At 46.0% G+C, this 20,915-nt stretch overlaps 1 protein-coding gene across 3 annotated transcripts in view; it reads right to left on the reverse strand.

The window, feature by feature from the left end:
- LOC137342026 (solute carrier family 2, facilitated glucose transporter member 11-like) overlaps positions 1-20,915 on the reverse strand; it is a 112,026-nt gene that overhangs the window by 81,590 nt on the left and 9,521 nt on the right. For 2 of the 3 annotated variants that reach the window (XM_068005629.1, XM_068005631.1), the window contains exons 2-3: positions 10,940-11,038; positions 9,588-9,748 (exon numbers count right to left, since the gene is read on the reverse strand). In XM_068005629.1, coding sequence (XP_067861730.1) covers positions 9,588-9,748; positions 10,940-11,038 — 260 coding nt within the window. Of the gene's footprint in view, positions 1-9,587; positions 9,749-10,939; positions 11,039-13,543; positions 13,663-20,915 lie in introns of those variants that run through there. The other variant, XM_068005630.1, reaches the window with a different exon arrangement.

Genomic DNA, 20,915 nt, shown 5'->3' on the forward strand with positions numbered 1-20,915 from the left:
GAACTCCATCCACACCATCACAGTGAGGACAGGAACTGCATCAACTCTATCACACACAGGACAGGAACTCTCTCTTCACCATCACACTGAGGACAGGAACTCCATCGACACCATCACACTGAGGAGAGGAACTGCATCTACACCATCACACACAGGACAGGAACTCCATCAACACCATCACACTGAGGACAGGAACTCCATCCACACAATCACACACAGGACAGGAACTCCATCAACACCATCACACTGAGGCGAGGAACTCCATCAACACCATCACACTGAGGACAGGAACTCCATCAACACAATCACACACAGGACAGGAACTCCATCAACACCATCACACTGAGGAGAGGAACTCCATCAACACCATCACACTGAGGACAGGAACTCCATCTACACCATCACACTGAGGAGAGGAACTCCATCTACACCATCACACTGAGGACAGGAACTCCATCAACACCATCACACTGAGGACAGGAACTCCATCTACACCATCACACTGAGGAGAGGAACTCCATCAACACAATCACACACAGGACAGGAACTCCATCAACACCATCACACTGAGGACAGGAACTCCATCAACACAATCACACACAGGACAGGAACTCCATCAACACCATCACACTGAGGACAGGAACTCCATCAACACCATCACACTGAGGACAGGAACTCCATCAACACAATCACACTGAGGACAGGAACTCCATCAACACCATCACACTGAGGACAGGAACTCCATCAACACAATCACACACAGGACAGGAACTCCATCAACACCATCACACTGAGGACAGGAACTCCATCAACACTATCACACACGGGACAGGAACTCCATCTGCACCATCACACACAGGACAGGAACTCCATCTACGCCATCACACTGAGGACAGGAACTCCATCAACACCATCACACTGAGGAGAGGAACTCCATCCACACCATCACACACGGGACAGGAACTCCATCTGCACCATCACACACAGGACAGGAACTCCATCTACGCCATCACACTGAGGACAGGAACTCCATCTGCACCATCACACTGAGGACAGGAACTCCATCTACACCATCACACTGAGGAGAGGAACTCCATCTACACCATCACACTGAGGACAGGAACTCCATCAACACCATCACACTGAGGACAGGAACTCCATCTACACCATCACACTGAGGAGAGGAACTCCATCAACACAATCACACACAGGACAGGAACTCCATCAACACCATCACACTGAGGACAGGAACTCCATCAACACAATCACACACAGGACAGGAACTCCATCAACACCATCACACTGAGGACAGGAACTCCATCAACACCATCACACTGAGGACAGGAACTCCATCAACACAATCACACTGAGGACAGGAACTCCATCAACACCATCACACTGAGGACAGGAACTCCATCAACACAATCACACACAGGACAGGAACTCCATCAACACCATCACACTGAGGACAGGAACTCCATCAACACTATCACTCTGAGGAGAGGAACTCCATCCACACCATCACACACGGGACAGGAACTCCATCTGCACCATCACACTGAGGACAGGAACTCCATCCACACCATCACACACGGGACAGGAACTCCATCTGCACCATCACACACAGGACAGGAACTCCATCTACGCCATCACACTGAGGACAGGAACTCCATCTGCACCATCACACTGAGGACAGGAACTCCATCTGCGCCATCACACTGAGGACAGGAACTCCATCTGCACCATTACACACAGGACAGGAACTCCATCTGCACCATCACACACTGGACAGGAACTCCATCAATTCCATCACACACAGGACAGGAACTCCATCAACACCATCACACTGAGGACAGGAACTCCATCCACACAATCACACACAGGACAGGAACTCCATCAACACCATCACACTGAGGACAGGAACTCCATCTACACCATCACACTGAGGACAGGAACTCCATCAACACCATCACACTGAGGACAGGAACTCCATCTACACCATCACACTGAGGAGAGGAACTGCATCTACACCATCACACACAGGACAGGAACTCCATCTACACCATCACATTGAGGAGAGGAACTCCATCTACACCATCACACTGAGGACAGGAACTCCATCAACACCATCACACTGAGGACAGGAACTCCATCAACACCATCACACTGAGGAGAGGAACTCCATCCACACCATCACACACAGGACAGGAACTCTATCTACACCATCACACTGAGGACAGGAACTCCATCTGCACCTTCACACACAGGACAGCAACTCCATCTACACCTTCACACACAGGACAGGAACTCCATCTACACCTTCACACACAGGACAGGAACTCCATCTACACCATCACACTGAGGAGAGGAACTCCATCTACACCATCACACTGAGGACAGGAACTCCATCAACACCATCACACTGAGGACAGGAACTCCATCAACACCATCACACTGAGGAGAGGAACTCCATCCACACCATCACACACAGGACAGGAACTCCATCAACACCATCACACTGAGGACAGGAACTCCATCCACACCATCACATACGGGACAGGAACTCCATCTACACCTTCACACACAGGACAGGAACTCCATCTACACCATCACACTGAGGAGAGGAACTCCATCCACACCATCACACACAGGACAGGAACTCCATCTACACCATCACACTGAGGACAGGAACTGCATCTACACCATCACACTGAGGACAGGAACTGCATCTACACCATCACACACAGGACAGGAACTCCCTCTTCACCATAACACTGAGGACAAGAACCCCATCTACACCATCATACTGAGGACTGGAACTCCATCTACACCATCACACACAGGACAGGAACTGCATCTACACCATCACACTGAGGAGAGGAACTCCATCTACACCATCACACTGAGGAGAGGAACTCCATCTACACCATCACACTGAGGAGAGGAACTCCATCTACACCATCACACTGAGGAGAGGAACTGCATCTACACCATCACACACAGGACAGGAACTGCATCTACACCATCACACTGAGGAGAGGAACTCCATCTACACCATCACACTGAGGAGAGGAACTCCATCTACACCATCACACTGAGGACAGGAACTCCATCTACACCATCACACTGAGGACAGGAACTCCATCTACACCATCACACTGAGGAGAGGAACTCCATCTACACCATCACACTAAGGAGAGGAACTCCATCTACACCATCACACTGAGGAGAGGAACTCCATCTGCACCATCACACTGAGGACAGGAACTCCATCCACACCATCACACTAAGGAGAGGAACTCCATCTACACCATCACACTGAGGAGAGGAACTCCATCTACACCATCACACACGGAACTGGAACTCCATCAACTCCATCACACACCGGACAGGAACTCCATCTACACCATCACACTGAGGACAGGAACTCCATCTACACCATCACACACAGGACAGGAACTCCATCAACACACTCACACTGAGGACAGGAACTGCTTCTGCACCATCACACTGAGGACAGGAACTCCATCAACACCATCACACTGAGAACAGTAACTCCATCTACACCATCACACTGAGGACAGGAACTCCATCAACACCATCACACTGAGAACAGGAACTCCATCAACACCCTCACACTGAGGACAGGAACTCCATCAACTCCATCACACTGAGGACAGGAACTCCATCAACACCCTCACACTGAGGACAGGAACTCCATCTACACCATCACACTGAGGACAGGAACTCCATCTGCACCATCACACACAAGACAGGAACTCCATCTACACCATCACACTGAGGAGAGGAACTCCATCTGCACCATCACACACAGGACAGGAACTCTATCTGCACCTTCACACTGAGGAGAGGAACTCCATCACACTGAGGACAGGAACTGCATCTGCACCATCACACTGAGGAGAGGAACTCCATCGACACCATCACACACAGGACAGGAACTCTATCTGCACCATCACACTGAGGACAGGAACTCCATCACACTGAGGACAGGAACTGCATCACCACCATCACACTGAGGACAGGAACTCCATCACCACCATCACACTGAGGACAGGAACTCCATCAACACCATCACACTGAGGACAGGAACTCCATCTACGCCATCACACTGAGGACAGGAACTCCATCAACACCATCACACACAGGACAGGAATTGCATCTACACCATCACACTAAGGAGAGGAACTCGATCTACACCATCACGCTGAGGAGAGGAACTGCATCTACACCATCACACTAAGGAGAGGAACTCGATCTACACCATCACACTGAGGACAGGAACTCCATCAACACCATCACACACAGGACAGGAACTCAAACTACACCATCACACTTAGGACAGGAACTCCATCAACACCATCACACACAGGACAGGAACTCCATCTGCACCATCACACTCAGGACAGGAACTCCATCTACACCATCACACTGAGGACAGGAACTCCATCAACACCATCACACTGAGGACAGGAACTCCATCAACACCATCATACTGAGGACAGGAACTCCATCAACACAATCACACACAGGACAGGAACTCCATCTGCACCATCACACTGAGGACAGGAACTCCATCAACACCATCACACTGAGGACAGGAACTCCATCAACACCATCACACTGAGGACAGGAACTCCATCAACACAATCACACACAGGACAGGAACTCCATCTGCACCATCACACTAAGGACAGGAACTCCATCTACACCATCACACTGAGGAGAGGAACTCCATCTGCACCATCACACTCAGGACAGGAACTCCATCAACACCCTCACACTGAGGAGAGGAACTCCATCAACACCATCACACTGAGGACAGGAACTCCATCAACACCATCACACTGAGGACAGGAACTCCATCAACACCATCACACTGAGGACAGGAACTCCATCAACACAATCACACACAGGACAGGAACTCCATCTGCACCATCACACTCAGGACAGGAACTCCATCTACACCATCACACTGAGGACAGGAACTCCATCAACACCATCACACTGAGGACAGGAACTCCATCAACACCATCATACTGAGGACAGGAACTCCATCAACACAATCACACACAGGACAGGAACTCCATCTGCACCATCACACTGAGGACAGGAACTCCATCAACACCATCACACTGAGGACAGGAACTCCATCAACACCATCACACTGAGGACAGGAACTCCATCAACACAATCACACACAGGACAGGAACTCCATCTGCACCATCACACTAAGGACAGGAACTCCATCTACACCATCACACTGAGGACAGGAATTCCATCAACTCTATCACACACAGGACATGAACTCTCTCTTCACCATCACACTGAGGACAGGAACTCCATCGACACCATCACACTGAGGAGAGGAACTCCATCCACACCATCACACTGAGGACAGGAACTCCATCCACACAATCACACACAGGACAGGAACTCCATCAACACCATCACACTGAGGACAGGAACTCCATCAACACCATCACACTGAGGACAGGAACTCCATCTACACCATCACACTGAGGACAGGAACTCCATCAACACCATCACACTGAGGACAGGAACTCCATCTACACCATCACACTGAGGAGAGGAACTCCATCAACACCATCACACGGAGGACAGGAACTCCATCAACACTATCACTCTGAGGAGAGGAACTCCATCCACACCATCACACACGGGACAGGAACTCCATCTGCACCATCACACTGAGGACAGGAACTCCATCTGCACCATCACACTGAGGACAGGAACTCCATCTGCGCCATCACACGGAGGACAGGAACTCCATCTGCACCATTACACACAGGACTGGAACTCCATCTGCACCATCACACACTGGACAGGAACTCCATCTGCACCATCACACACAGGACAGGAACTCCATCGACGCCATCACACTGAGGACAGGAACTCCATCTGCACCATTACACTGAGGACAGGAACTCCATCAATTCCATCACACACAGGACAGGAACTCCATCAACACCATCACACTGAGGACAGGAACTCCATCCACACAATCACACACAGGACAGGAACTCCATCAACACCATCACATTGAGGACAGGAACTCCATCTACACCATCACACTGAGGAGAGGAACTGCATCTACACCATCACACTGAGGAGAGTAACTCCATCTACACCATCACACTGAGGACAGGAACTCCATCAACACCATCACACTGAGGACAGGAACTCCATCAACACTATCACTCTGAGGAGAGGAACTCCATCCACACCATCACACACAGGACAGGAACTCTATCTACACCATCACACACAGGACAGGAACTCCATCTACACCATCACACTGAGGAGAGGAACTCCATCTACACCATCACACTGAGGACAGGAACTCCATCAACACCATCACACTGAGGACAGGAACTCCATCAACACTATCACTCTGAGGAGAGGAACTCCATCCACAGCATCACACACAGGACAGGAACTCTATCTACACCATCACACACAGGACAGGAACTCCATCAACACCATCACACTGAGGAGAGGAACTCCATCTACACTATCACACTGAGGAGAGGAACTCCATCCACACCATCACACACAGGACAGGAACTCCATCTACACCATCACACTGAGGACAGGAACTGCATCTACACCATCACACTGAGGACAGGAATTCCATCAACACCATCACACTGAGAACAGGAACTCCATCGACACCATCACACTGAGGACAGGAACTCCATCTACACCATTACACTGAGGACAGGAACTCCATCCACACCATCACACTGAGGACAGGAACTCCATCCACACCATCACACTGAGGACAGGAACTCCATCAACACCATCACACTGAGGACAGGAACTCCATCTACACCATCACACTGAGGAGAGGAACTCCATCAACACCATCACACTGAGGACAGGAACTCCATCTACACCATCACACTGAGGAGAGGAACTCCATCTACACCATCACACTGAGGACAGGAACTCCATCAACACTATCACTCTGAGGAGAGGAACTCCATCCACACCATCACACACAGGACAGGAACTCTATCTACACCATCACACACAGGACAGGAACTCCACCTGCACCATCACACACAGGACAGGAACTCCATCTGCACCATCACACTGAGGAGAGGAACTCCTTCTGCACCATCACACACGGGACAGGAACTCCATCTGCACCATCACACACAGGACAGGAACTCCATCTACGCCATCTCACTGTGGACAGGAACTCCATCTGCACCATCACACTGAGGACAGGAACTCCATCTGCGCCATCACACTGAGGACAGGAACTCCATCTGCACCATTACACACAGGACAGGAACTCCATCTGCACCATCACACACTGGACAGGAACTCCATCTGCACCATCACACACAGGACAGGAACTCCATCTACGCCATCACACTGAGCACAGGAACTCCATCTGCACCATTACACTGAGGACAGGAACTCCATCAATTCCATCACACACAGGACAGGAACTCCATCAACACCATCACACTGAGGACAGGAACTCCATCTACACCATCACACTGAGGACAGGAACTCCATCCACACAATCACACACAGGACAGGAACTCCATCAACACCATCACACTGAGGACAGGAACTCCATCTACACCATCACACTGAGGACAGGAACTCCATCAACACCATCACACTGAGGAGAGGAACTCCATCTACACCATCACACTGAGGAGAGGAACTCCATCTGCACCATCACACACAGGACAGGAACTCCATCTACACCATCACACACAGGACAGGAACTGCATCTACACCATCACACACAGGACAGGAACTCCATCAACACTATCACTCTGAGGAGAGGAACTCCATCCACACCATCACACACAGGACAGGAACTCCACCTGCACCATCACACACAGGACAGGAACTCCATCTGCACCATCACACTGAGGACAGGAACTCCATCTACACCATCACACACTGGACAGGAACTCCATCTACGCCATCACACTGAGGACAGGAACTCCATCTGCGCCCTACTCCAGATTGCCCCGGTGACCAGAGTCTGCAGCGCCAGCTCTTAACTTTGGATTTCCGTCCAGAGTGGGTGCTGGTGTTTAATGATTGTGGCGGCCCTCCCTCCCATTCTACAGGGTAGGTGAAGCCCTTTAACCTTGGTTGCAGCCCACCTCGGAGAAGGTGCTCTGAAGATAAAAACTGTGAGGAAGGCAACGGGAAACCACCTCAGCTACTCTTCCCTAGTAAGTGGCCCAAGAATCACATGTGTGAGACTTGAGTTAGGACCTGCCTTAGGGCAGAACTCAACGAAAAGACCATCCACTTTTGACATGATGAGTTAATTGTCAACTAACACCCTTAGGTCTTTAAACTTCCACCTTGGTCAGTTTCATCCCCCCCTTGAACTCTGTGTGTCTGCCTAAAATTCAAATCTGCAGTATCTTATACTCTTAGAACTATCCTCTGCTTCTTCCCTTTAGCCAGTTACTAATCCACATTCGTGTCTTACCCTTGATAACCATTCACCTTAGTTTCTAAAGAAGTCTCTCTCTGTACTTTTTCAAAGGCCTTTTGAAAATCAAGGTATTCTACATCATATGGTTTTCCCCTGTCAATGTGGAATGCCATCTCCTCAAAGTCACTTATGATGGTTGCAATGCAGTCACACATTTTACTGTGAGCTGCATCCTTCCCATGCCACTCACGAGAAGCTCCTCATACCTACTGTCTACCTCAAGCCCACACCTGTCAGTTATTCAGCACCAGTAATGTTCCACCAAAAGCTATGAGATGAATGACCAGCAGTTATAAGATGGACAGAGAAACAAGAGTGGGGTGGGAGAAATCGACTTGTGCCTAAAACTGACACAGAGTTGGAGGAGCAATGACTTCGCATGCCGGTCCGTACCGACCTGAGGCCTGGTCTAAATTCAGCTTTGGGCCTTATTTAAATGCTGCTGGCAAGCTGCAGGGGCTAAATGGGCACCCAGAAGGTCAGGTCTGTGGGATAGGCGATCCCGAGGACGGGCCTTGAACAGGCCGACAGCAGGCCAGAGTTTATATGTGAGCCTGGGAGGAGGACTCCCCCAGGCCAGAATTTATTTTTGGGCCTGGGAAGAGGATTCCCGCAGGCCAGAGTCTATTTGTGGACCCACAAAAATAAAAACTGAAAATTTCATGGGCCTTTTTTGGATAGCCTCCAGTGGTCCCTATAAAGATTGCTGGATAGTTAGGCCACTCAACATCTGACATAACTCGGCAAAACACGCAGGGGACAAGCTCTGCCCATTTGTGCCTGAATTTCGCATTCGGCATCTGACAACCAGTGTAGGACTCCAATTTGCATATATAAGGAACCTAACACTTGTCTCAGGCCAGCGCCGTGGATGACTAAAAGTTGCCCAAGCCAACATGGCATCCAGCACATTTCCGGTACAGATGGGGAACGGCAGATCACCCGACAGAGGTCTGTCACTGATTTTATACCAGAAGATCGGGCGGCCATGAGGTGAATTTCTGCCCCACGGACAGCAAAGCCTGAATGATTTTCCTCACACAAATTTATGTGCTCTTACCTTCCATACTTTACTGAGAGATGTCCAGCGATCAGTGCTCCAAGCACAGCTCCAATTGGATATATCGACACAATGACCGACCAGGTCACTTTTATTACCTGTTCCTCCATCGCTGTGCCATAACGCTCCAGCCAAGTCTCATTGATAAAACACTTAATGTACTGGAATTAGAAAGTGCAGCGTTAAAATCGATATTTGTGGGGTTTTTGTCTTAATGTTGAGAGTAAGACTCCCTCTTGTTAAGCTATATTCTTTGCTCTCCCAACTTCCTGTTTCTTTTGACCTCTCTGTTCCAATGCAGCATCCCTGGCTGGCCTAATCCAAGGTCTCTGTCAATACTTCTCTCAAACCGGTCACTGGAAGAGCAACCCAAGGGGTGATTGTCCCACTCTTCCAGTGAGGAAATGGCTGGTCTCAACATCTGGAGTAGTGTAAGCACAAACCCACGTTCTCCCTGTGTATGGTGCCATTATGTGACACCCCTCCCCACACCCAAATTTAAAAAAAAATTCTTTGCCTTATTTTCTTCCCCATCCTTGGGAACTTTCACGTTCACCTGAGAGGGCCTCTGTTTAACGTCTCATCCAAAGGACGGCATCTCCAACAGTATTGCACTGGTGTGTCAGGCTAGATTAAGTGCTCAAGTCATACAGCATCCTGACTTGGCCATATATTACTGTTCCTTCATCATCGCTGGGTCAAAATCCAGGAATTCTCTATCTTCACACCACCATGGGGGCACCATCAGCAAAAAGACTGCAACGGTTCAAGAAGGCCCATTTCCTTCTCAGGGCAACTAGAGATGGGCAAAAAATGAGGCTTTGCCAATTTCGCCCACATCCCAAGAACAAAGAGTTTTTTTTAAATTATTGGGGGAAAGGGAGGTGGAATCCAACAAAATTTAGCAACAAAGTAACTTCCTACTAATCAGGCCCTGTAGCCTGTGGCATTTTGTGGAATTTTATTGGCATTTTTGCAATCATATTTCAGGCATAAGTTCACCCTTCTGGAGCAGGGAGCATTATTTCAGTCTCAAGAGAAGCATCTTTTACAAATTTTCCAAGTAAAATAAACAATTTAGATCTGTCTCCCTCTGGGTTACATTTTGCACCTTCATCCCCAGTGGCACATGATGTCGCATTCATTAGCATTCATTACCACCAGCGGTAAGTTAAATTGTTTGTCAGAAGCTATGTTCCTGCTTGAATGTTAATTGAAGACACTCACCAGCACTCAACTCTGTAAGGGCCTTGATGTTGGCCTCTATCACCCCAAAAATAAACGGCACTATAAACAGTATCAGTTTCTTAACGCCTCAATATTAGAGAAATATAAAGATATATGTTACTCACAGCTGATGGTGCACTAATGAGAGACATATTGAGTCCATGCTGGAGTGTTCCTCCCATTCCCGACACAATGATCAGCAACAAAAGAACCTTCAGATGGAACTGTATGTGGAGAAAGTGTTATCATTCGTAAGTACAGCCAGTGCTCTATATTATAGTTAATACTTGTTAAGATCACAAGATAGGTTCAGATGAAGAAGGACCTTGGGCTCGTTTGATCTCAAACTTCCAGAATACCGACCCTGTCATCGTCCTATTACAGCACCTAGCTGTTTCTTAAATAAGTCTTGTGTCTGGCCTTAACCACGTTTATTGGCAACCCATTCCAGATGTTGATCAGCCTCTATGTAAATAAATACTTCCTGGTGTGTAGTTCCAGGCTTACTTTCTCTATCCCTCTGAGATTTTTTTTGAGGCAGTAGAGACCTAGTTTATCTTGATCCTAATAGTTCTACCTTCTGACACTGTTTCACTCCTGTATGGCACTTCTTGGGCCTGAATGGTCCTCTTAGGAACATAAGAACAGGAGTGGGCCATTCAGCCCCTTGAGTCTGCTCCGCCATTCAATTAGATCATGGCTGATCTGTGCCTCAACTCCATTTACCCGCCTTAGCTCCTTATCCCTGGATACCCTTACTTAATAAAAATCTATCGATCTCGGTCTTGAAAGCTCCAATTATCCCAACATCCACAGCCTTTTTGGGAAGAGAATTCCAGATTTCTACTACCCTTTGTGTGAAAAAGTGCTTCCTGATTTCCCTCCTAAATGGCCTACCTCTAATTTTAAGATTTGACACCCTTATGTCATAGTGATTCGAACTGTATTTAGTGCTTCACATAGAGCCAATATACAGCTTGTGTAGAATAACAGATCAACAAGCAATAAATGAATAAGGTGCTGAGGAATAAAGTTCTCTCTGCACTGCTCCGTCGAGGACTCCCAGGTCAAACACAACACAGGTAAGATGCAAAATGAAACTCCCTCTAGTTCCCCGATGGCTCAGCAGGTTTATTCAGTGCATTGCTCATGCACAGAGACCAGAAAAAGTCCCAGCTTCAATCCCAAATCAATGCTGAGTTAGCTGATCTCAGCTGGGGAGGCAATAAGGTGACCTACAATTGGCCTCAACACCCTTGTATTAGGGAGGGGGAAAATCAGCCAGGATTCCCATTCTTTGCTGTTCAGTGACCCCTGGCCGAATCAGGTAAGGACATGTCTGGGCTTGGCTGTGATGGCCCCCATGGTAAAATAGCCTGACAATGCGTGCTACGGGGCTTCACAGATAAAAAATGGCACATTAATACTGAACCGCAACCTTGTATCAATATTGAATTATGAAAATATGCCTAACTATTCCCTCAGCCTAGACATTAATATATATATATTATATATGCACTGTAGAATCAAGATGCTACATAGCAAAGAGTACATTTAATTATCTCTGAATTAACTTTCTTTGTTTATTGCTAGTGGGCACACAGTAACAAATATTACATGGTGTCAGACTGAGATTCTACCAGAATGGAACGTTACAAGTTTCAGAGCTGCCGTAGGTACCTTCTCGGGTTCAATGGCATATCACTCCCCTAAGTGGATCCCAGGCTCCTTATGTCCCAGAATTGACTCACACTGCTCAATATCTATTTATGTGATAGCGTAAACCTAGGGGGATATAACAGTATGTCCCCCTTAAATACAAACTGGATGTTGTGTCTTTTGGACATGTCCCTTCCCCGTGACTCTCCAAAGGAGGATGGAGAAAACATCTGGTAAGACGAGGCCAGATACAAATAATTGAACTATTTTACTTCACAGACAGCAAGTGAACATACGGAGCAACAGTTATGATCGGATCACTTAAGCACAACAAAACAATGAACACGCCACACTTCCCCAAATCATTGGGTCGTCTTACTTGACTTAAACATAATTAACTACTAACTCTTGTATTCTAACCATCTTGCACCCTTTATTGGACCTGACTGCCCTTACAGCAGATTTCTGTTTTAAAAAAACCCTAACCAGGACAAGTTTCTTTCTGTTTGACGTGATGTCATTCACAGTATCTACAATCAGTTCAGCAGCTTTTCGAAACTTAGGCTTTGCATCACTTTTGGCTGCTTTCCTGTCCGATTCACTAGCTTCACATGTGTTGATAAAAGCTTTCAATATTGCTTTTGGTTCTTGTAACAATATAGGCTTTCCCCCACAGCCGCTAACGGCAGGCTCTGGCTAAGAACAGGAGGCCCACCGCACGAGACTCAATTGTTTTATCAGGGCCTTGATCCCAATTGTTGAAGATATAGGGGTAGATTTTTGTCTTTACCCCTTGGGCGTAAGCTTCGCCTGGGTAAAGCAGAGCAAAGAGAATCTGGCGAGGAGGATAGTGCAGCCAGTGGACTGGTAATCCAGAGGTCTGGATTTAATAATCCAGCAAATGTGAGTTCAAATCGCACCATGGCAGTTTGAGAATTTGTATTCAGTTTTTTAAAAATTGTAAATAAAAAAACCTGGTAACAGTAAAAGTGACCATGAAGCTGTCGGATTGTCGTAAAAACCCAAATGGTTCACAAACACCCTTCAGGGAAGGAAACCTGCCTCCTTACCAGGCCTCGCCTATATGTGACTCCAGTCCCACACCGGCATGGTTGACTCTTAACTGCCCTCTGAAGTTACCGAGCAAGCAATTCAGTTATATCAGAGCAACTAAGGGATGGGCAATAAATGCCGACCTTGCCAGCGACGCCCACATCCCAAGAACGAATATTAAAAATTATACCAGTAAACCGTATGCAGCATACTCAGAAATAAGTAAGTCGGACTTCAGCTCGACTGTGGTGCTACAGTTAATGTTTTATCTCAGAAAGAACACCACAAGCTGATGATCCAATTGGCAGAGAGCTTCTGGTCTCTTAACAGTTCACTGCTTATGTTCAACAAAACAAAGATTACATCAGCAGTGAATCGAAGAATCAGTGTCAGGACACCAGGCACCACACAAAGTACAGCTTCGCCTTTCAAATAGAGCCAAGTGGATGTAGACCTGTTCTAGCTGTCTAAGTCACTTAAAATTTGCCAACTTGTGACAGTGAATCACCAGATGATTAAAATTAGATATACAGGTCAAATAGAAAGGCATCCACAAAATGAGAAAGCACCATGCCACAGGAAAGCCTCACCTACACAGATGCCACCCAGAAACTGTGTGTTATTGTTGACTAACTGATTAAAAAGCATATTTACAAGTTATGAAAATGTTTGCATCATCAGTGCCCCGATTGACTGGTTCTCTCCAGTGGTGGTAATAATAAATGGGAATGATAAAGTGCAGTTGCAAATTGATCCAAAGCCACTTAAAGCTGTTAAACAGAATGATTTTGCTCTCCCACCCATAGGGTTACCAACCTTTCCAGATTGCCCGAGAGTCTCCCAGAATGGGACAGGAATCTCCTGGGCACTGCTGCTAGCAGCCCGGGAGAACTTCGCCCTTTAAATTTCTCGCCGCAGGAGCGCCCCTCCCTCCTCCTTCCCCCCCCCCCCGACCCCACTCCATGACATCACCGGCTGCTGCCACAGACAGCCGGCCCCTGCTTCAGGGTGACTGGAAATGAAATCAGCCGGTGAAGAAGCAGCCAGGAGTTTGGGGGGGGGGGAAGAGAGAGAGACAGAAACAGAGCGGGGTCCACGAAGATAAGGAGAGAGATGGGGCCTGTTAAAAGTGGCATTGACTGGGGAGCCTGACCGCACCTTGTACAGTGCAGGGGGATTTTAGCTGTAGTTATAGGGTGAATACCAGCAGGTTATAGGATTACTACTAGTCACAGGTAGGATATCGGGGCATTACATCTATTACTACCAGTTACATAGAGATTTTCAGGGAGTAATTGAATTCCTGGTGGTAATGAAGGAATCTGAGTGTGACCAGTGCTACTATTAGTTACTGGTGCAATTTCAGTGAGTTACTATTAGTTACTGGTGGAACCAAGTGTCCTTCCACCTCTGGTTTTCCCTCCTCTCAGCCCTCGGTTTTTCTTCTTTTCCTGCTTGCGGGTGACCTCCTGGTTCCCTCATCTATGTGTTCTGGGTGGATGGGAGCCCAGGTCCCAGAGATGAAACCACTAACTCCCTGCAGTTCCCTGTACCCCTTACAAATTGGGACAGAACTATGAGCAAATTATAGTTTCCAATTACATGAAGAACTGTAATAAAGGATGAAGTGTCCACAGAAGGAGAGTAAAGGCCAAGCTGATCCTCCCTCCATGGAGCAATGTGACACAATTCTCTTCTATCCAATGGAATGTCGCTTATGGAATGCAGCTTATGGGTAATGATAGGTTGATACTCTGATGTTTTACTCTATTACCTTCAGGTAAGAGATTGCGCAGTTCTCTCTACTAAGATTTTTTTCTCTGCAGATATTACATTACATAGAATGTACAGCACAGGAACAGGCAAATCGACCCAACTGGTCCATGCCATTGTTTATGCTCCGCACAAGCCTCCTCCCACCCCTCTTCATCTAACCCTATCAGCATACCCTTCTATTCCTTTCTCCCTCATGTGCTTATCTAGCTTCCCCTGAAATACATCTATACTATTCGCCTCAACTACTCCTGGTGGTAGCAAGTTCCACATTCTAACGATATTCACCTTCCTCAGGAGACTAGGTAAGTTTCAAAAACTCTATGTACAAATTGTATATGTTCTGGGCAAGGGGCAAATCACTGAGATTGCTATTCCATGCTCTCATTTTTCATGGGTGGACTTGTACATGAGGAGTGCATTGGTGTAGGACAAAAGGAAAAATTTGCAAAGTTATGGGGAAAGAATAGGAGAGTGGGACTAATTGGTAGCTCTTTCAAAGAGCCGGCACAGGCACGATGGGCTGAATGGCCTCCTTCTGTGCTGTATCATTCTATGATGTGCCTGATCCCAATTTCGACACAGGTTTAGTTCCCAATATACCAAGTACAATCCAAGTTTAATCAGTAGGGATCAATAACATTACATTTTGTGGTCACAAATCTGGAAAACAAAATCAGCTTACATAAGTACAGAATGCACCAAGCCTGGAAACCATGGAAGGCGTCTTTGTGAAATCAATATGTTACAGAACATTAAGCTCTCTCGAATATAAACACTAATTGTTCTCACTTGCACATGTTGTCAGGGATGATGCACTGGGCAGTGCAGGTTAATAATCAAGGCATGGGAAGGAGGGTGAGGGAGTGTCACCAATAGCTACTGCCTGCTTATTCAACTTACTGCCCTCAGCATATCGGGGCTGAGTGATGTCCAACAGGTTGACCATTTCTAATTAATAATTCCTCTGAAGGATGATTAGACTGAAAGGTGACTGCAGATAATTTGGTGGATCCAAAGTCTTACTCAACCTTCATAAGTAACTATCAAATGATTAGCTGAACAGTGGGTGGTTGACAATGAACGAATCCCCAAGGCCGAAGTATGTCAAAAATATAACCACCTGAGCAGCTAATTAACTTTGAATAACAAGAGCAGATAGAGTAAAGATTAAATAAATAGATTGTGCAATTTCATACATGTCTAGAATAGAAAGGGAACTATAATAGTATCATAGTAGGTGCAGCACAGGAGGAGGCCATTCGGCCCATCGTGCCTGTACCAGCTCCTCGAAAGAGCTATCCAATTAGTCCCATAACCCTGCTCTTTCCGCATAGCCCTGTAAATTTTTTCCCTTCAAGTATTTATCTAATTCCCTTTTGAAAGTTACTATTGAATCTTCTTCCACACCCTTTCAGGCAGTGCATTCCAGATCGTTACAATTTGCTGCGTAAAAAAATGTTTCCTCATCTCGCTTCTGCCGATCACCTTAAATCTGCGTGTTCTGGTTATGACCCTTCTGCCACTGGAAACAGTTTCTCCTCATTTACTCTGTCAAAACCGTTCATGATTTTGAACACCTCTATCAAATCACCCCTTAACCTTCTATGTTCTAAGGACAACCTCAGCTTCTCCAATCTCTCCACATAACTGAAGTCCCTCATCTCTGGTACCATTCTAGTAAATCTTTTCTGCACCCTTTCTAAGGCTTTGACATCCTTCCTAAAGTGTGGTGCCCAGAATTGAACACAATACTCCAGCTGAAGCCTAACCAGTGTTTTATAAAGATTTAGCATAATCTCTTTGCTTTTGTATTCTAATCCTCTATTAATAAAGCCCAGGATCCCATATGTTTTTTTAAACAGCCGTCTCAGCTTGTCTTGTTACCTTCAAAGATTTGTGTACATACACCCTCAGGTCTCTCTATTCCTGCACCCTCTTTAAAATTGTACCATTTAGTTTATATTGCCTTTTCTCATTCTTCCTACCAAAATGCATCACTTCACATTTCTCTGTGTTAAATTTCATCTGCCATGTGTCTGCCCATTTCACCAGTCTGTCTATGTCCTCCTGAAGTCTGTTACTATCCTCCACATTGTTTACTACATTTCCAAGTTTCACGTCATCTGCAAACTTTGAAATTATACCCTGTATACCCAAGTCCAGGTCATTAATATATATCAAAAAGAGCAGTGGTCCTAACACTCAACCCTGGGGAACACCATTGTATACTTCCCTCCAGTCTGAAAAACAACCGTTCACCCCTACTCTCTGCTTTCTATCCCCGAGCCAATTTTGTATCCACGCTGCCACTGTCCCTTTAATCCCATGGGCTTTAATTTTGCTAACAAGTCAATTACATGGTACTTTATCAAATGCCTTTTAAAAGTCCATCTACACATCATCAATCACACTACCCTCACCAATCCTTTCTGTTACTTCATCAAAGAACTCAATCAAGTTAGTCAAACACAATTTTCCTTTAACATATCTGGGCTGACTTTCATTTATTCACCCATACTTTTCCAAGTACCAATTAATTTTGTCCCGGATTATTGTCTCTTAGAGTTTCTCCACCACTGACGTTAGACTGACTGATCTGTAATTGCCGGGTTTATTCCTCTCCCCATTTTTGAACAGGGGTACAACATTTGAAATCCTCAAGTCCTCTGGCACCACCCCCATATCTAAGGAGGATTGGACGATTGTGGCCAGAGCCTGTGCAGTTTCCACCCTTACTACCCTCAGTAACCTAGGATTCATCCCATCTGGACCTGGTGACTTTTCTACTTTGAGTACTGCCAATCTTTTAAGTACCTCTTTATTTTTTTCCTATTCAAAATCGCTGCTACCTCATCCTTCACTGCGACAATGGCAGTATCCTCTTCTCCAGTGAAGACCAATGCGATGTATTCATTTAGTAACGAGCTGAGGTTTTATAAAGTGACAATGCAGCCAAACGCATTAACATTTAACCCTTTTACATCCTTACGTTAATATCTTAATAGGATTGAATTAGATCCTAGTGATTATAATTATTTTCTCTTATCATTCACTTCTGTCCATTTATTTACAGCAAACTTTTCTCATCTATTTCTCAATCCCATGGTCTCAGCATTTTGGTCTCACTTATTTTGGGGCAAGCTTATCTCAATGATTTTTATATTACATAGAAACATAGAAAATAGGAGCAAGAGTAGGCCATTAGGCCCTTCGGGCCTGCTCCGCCATTCAAAATGATCATGGCTGATCGTCTAACTCAGTACCCTGTTCCCACTTTTTCCCCATATCCCTTGATCCCTTTAGCATTAAGAAATATATCTATCTCCTTCTTGAATACATCTAATGACTTGGCCTCCACTGCCTTCTGTGGTAGAGAATTCCACAGTTTCACCACCCTCTGAGTGAAGAAATTTCTCCTCATCTCGGTTCTAAATGGCATACCCCGTATCATGAGACTGTGACCCCTGGTTCTGGACTCCCCATCCATCGGGAGCATCCTCCCTGCATCTAGTCTGTCTAGTCCTGTTAGAATTTTATATGTTTCGATGAGATCACCTCTCATTCTTCTAAACTCTAGTGAATAGAGTTGGGCCTAGTCGACCCAATCTCTCCTCATACGTCAGTCCTGCCATCCCAGGAATCAGTCTGGTAAACCTTCGTTGCACTCCCTCCATGGCAAGGACATCCTTTCTCAGATAAGGAGCCCAAAACTGCACACAATACTCCAGATGTGGTCTCACCAAGGCCCTGTACAACTGCAGTAAGACATCCCTGTTCCTGTACTGAAATACTCTTGCAATGGAGGCCAACATACCATTCGCCTTCCTAACTGCTTGCTGCACCTGAATGCTCGCTTTCAGTGACTGGTGTACAAGGACACCCAGGTCTCGTTGCACCTCGCCTTTTCCCAATCTATCACCATTCAGATAATAATCTGCTTTTCTGTTTTTACAACCAAAGTGGGTAACCTCATATTTATCCACGTTATACTGCATCTGCCATGTTCTTGCCCACTCACCCAACTTGTCTAAATCACATTGGAGCCTCTTTGCATCCTCCTCACAGCTCACATTCCACCCCAGCTTTGTGTCATCTGCGAACTTGGAAATGTTACATTTAGTTCCCTCATCCAAATCATTGATATATATTGTGAATAGCTGGGGCCCAAGCACTGATCCCTGCAGTACCCCACTGGTCACTGCCTGCCACCCGGAAAAAGACCCGTTTATTCCTACTCTCTGTTTCCTGTCTGTCAACCAATTCTCAATCCATGCCAGTATATTCACCCCAATCCCATGTGCTTTAATTTTGCACACTAATCTCTTGTGTGGGACCTTATCAAAAGCCTTCTGAAAATCCAAATACACCACATCCACTGGTTCTCCCCTATCTATTCTACTAGTTACATCCTCAAAAAACTCCAGTAGATTTGTTAAGCATGATTTCCTTTTCATAAACCCATGCTGACTTTGTCCAATCCCGTTAATGCCCTCCAAGTGTTCTGTTATCACATCTTTTATAATAGACTCTAGCATTTTCCCCACTACTGATATTAGGCTAACTGGTCTGTAATTCCCTGTTTTTTCCCTCCCTCCTTTTTTAAATAGTGGGGTTACATTTGCCACCCTCCAATCTGTAGGAACTTTTCCAGAGTCTATAGAATTTTGGAAGATGATCACCAATGCATCCACTATTTCCAGGGCCACTTCCTTTAGTACTCTGGGATATAGATTATCAGGCCCTGGGGATTTGTCAGCCTTTAGCCCCATTAATTTCCCTAGCACTATTTTTTTTACTAATACTGGTTTCATTCAGTTCCTCCTTCTCACTAGACCCTTGGTTCCCTAACATTTCCGGGAGGTTATTTGTGTCCTCCTTTGTGAAGACAGAACCAAAGTATGTGTTTAATTGTTCTGCCATTTCTTTGTTCCCCATTATAATTTCCCCCATTTCTGACTGTAAGGGACCTACATTTGTTTTCACTAATCTTTTTCTCTTGATATATTTATAGAAGCTTTTACAGTCAGTTTTTATGTTCCCTGCTAGTTTACTCTCATACTCTATTTTTCCCCTCTTAATCAATCTCTTTGTCCTCCTTTGCTAAATTCTGAACTGCTCCCAATCCTCAGGCTTGCTGCTTTTTCTGGCAGTTTTATATGCCTCCTCTTTGGATCTAATACTATCCCTAATTTCTTTTGTAAGCCATGGTTGAGCCACCTTTCCTGTTTTATTTTTGCGCTAGACAGGAATGAATAATTGTTGTAATTCCTGCACACGTTCTTTAAATATTGGCCATTGCCTATCATCCCTTTTAGTAAAGTTCCCCAATCTATCATAGCCAACTCGCATCTCATACTTTCATAATTTCCTTTATTAAGATTCAGAACCCTAGTTTCGGATTCAACTACTTCACTCTCCATCTTAATGAGGAATTCTATCATGTTATGGTCGCTCTTCCCTAAGGGACCCCGCACAACAAGGTTGTTAATTAATCCTTTCTCATTGCACAATATCCAGTCTAGGATCGCCTATTCTCTAGTTGGTTCCTCAGCGTATTGGTCTGGAAAACCATCACGTACACACTCCAGGAATTCCTCCACAATTTCACACAAT

Source organism: Heptranchias perlo, chromosome 25 (assembly GCF_035084215.1).
Source record: "Heptranchias perlo isolate sHepPer1 chromosome 25, sHepPer1.hap1, whole genome shotgun sequence".
In the NCBI taxonomy this organism is placed as follows: domain Eukaryota; kingdom Metazoa; phylum Chordata; class Chondrichthyes; order Hexanchiformes; family Hexanchidae; genus Heptranchias; species Heptranchias perlo.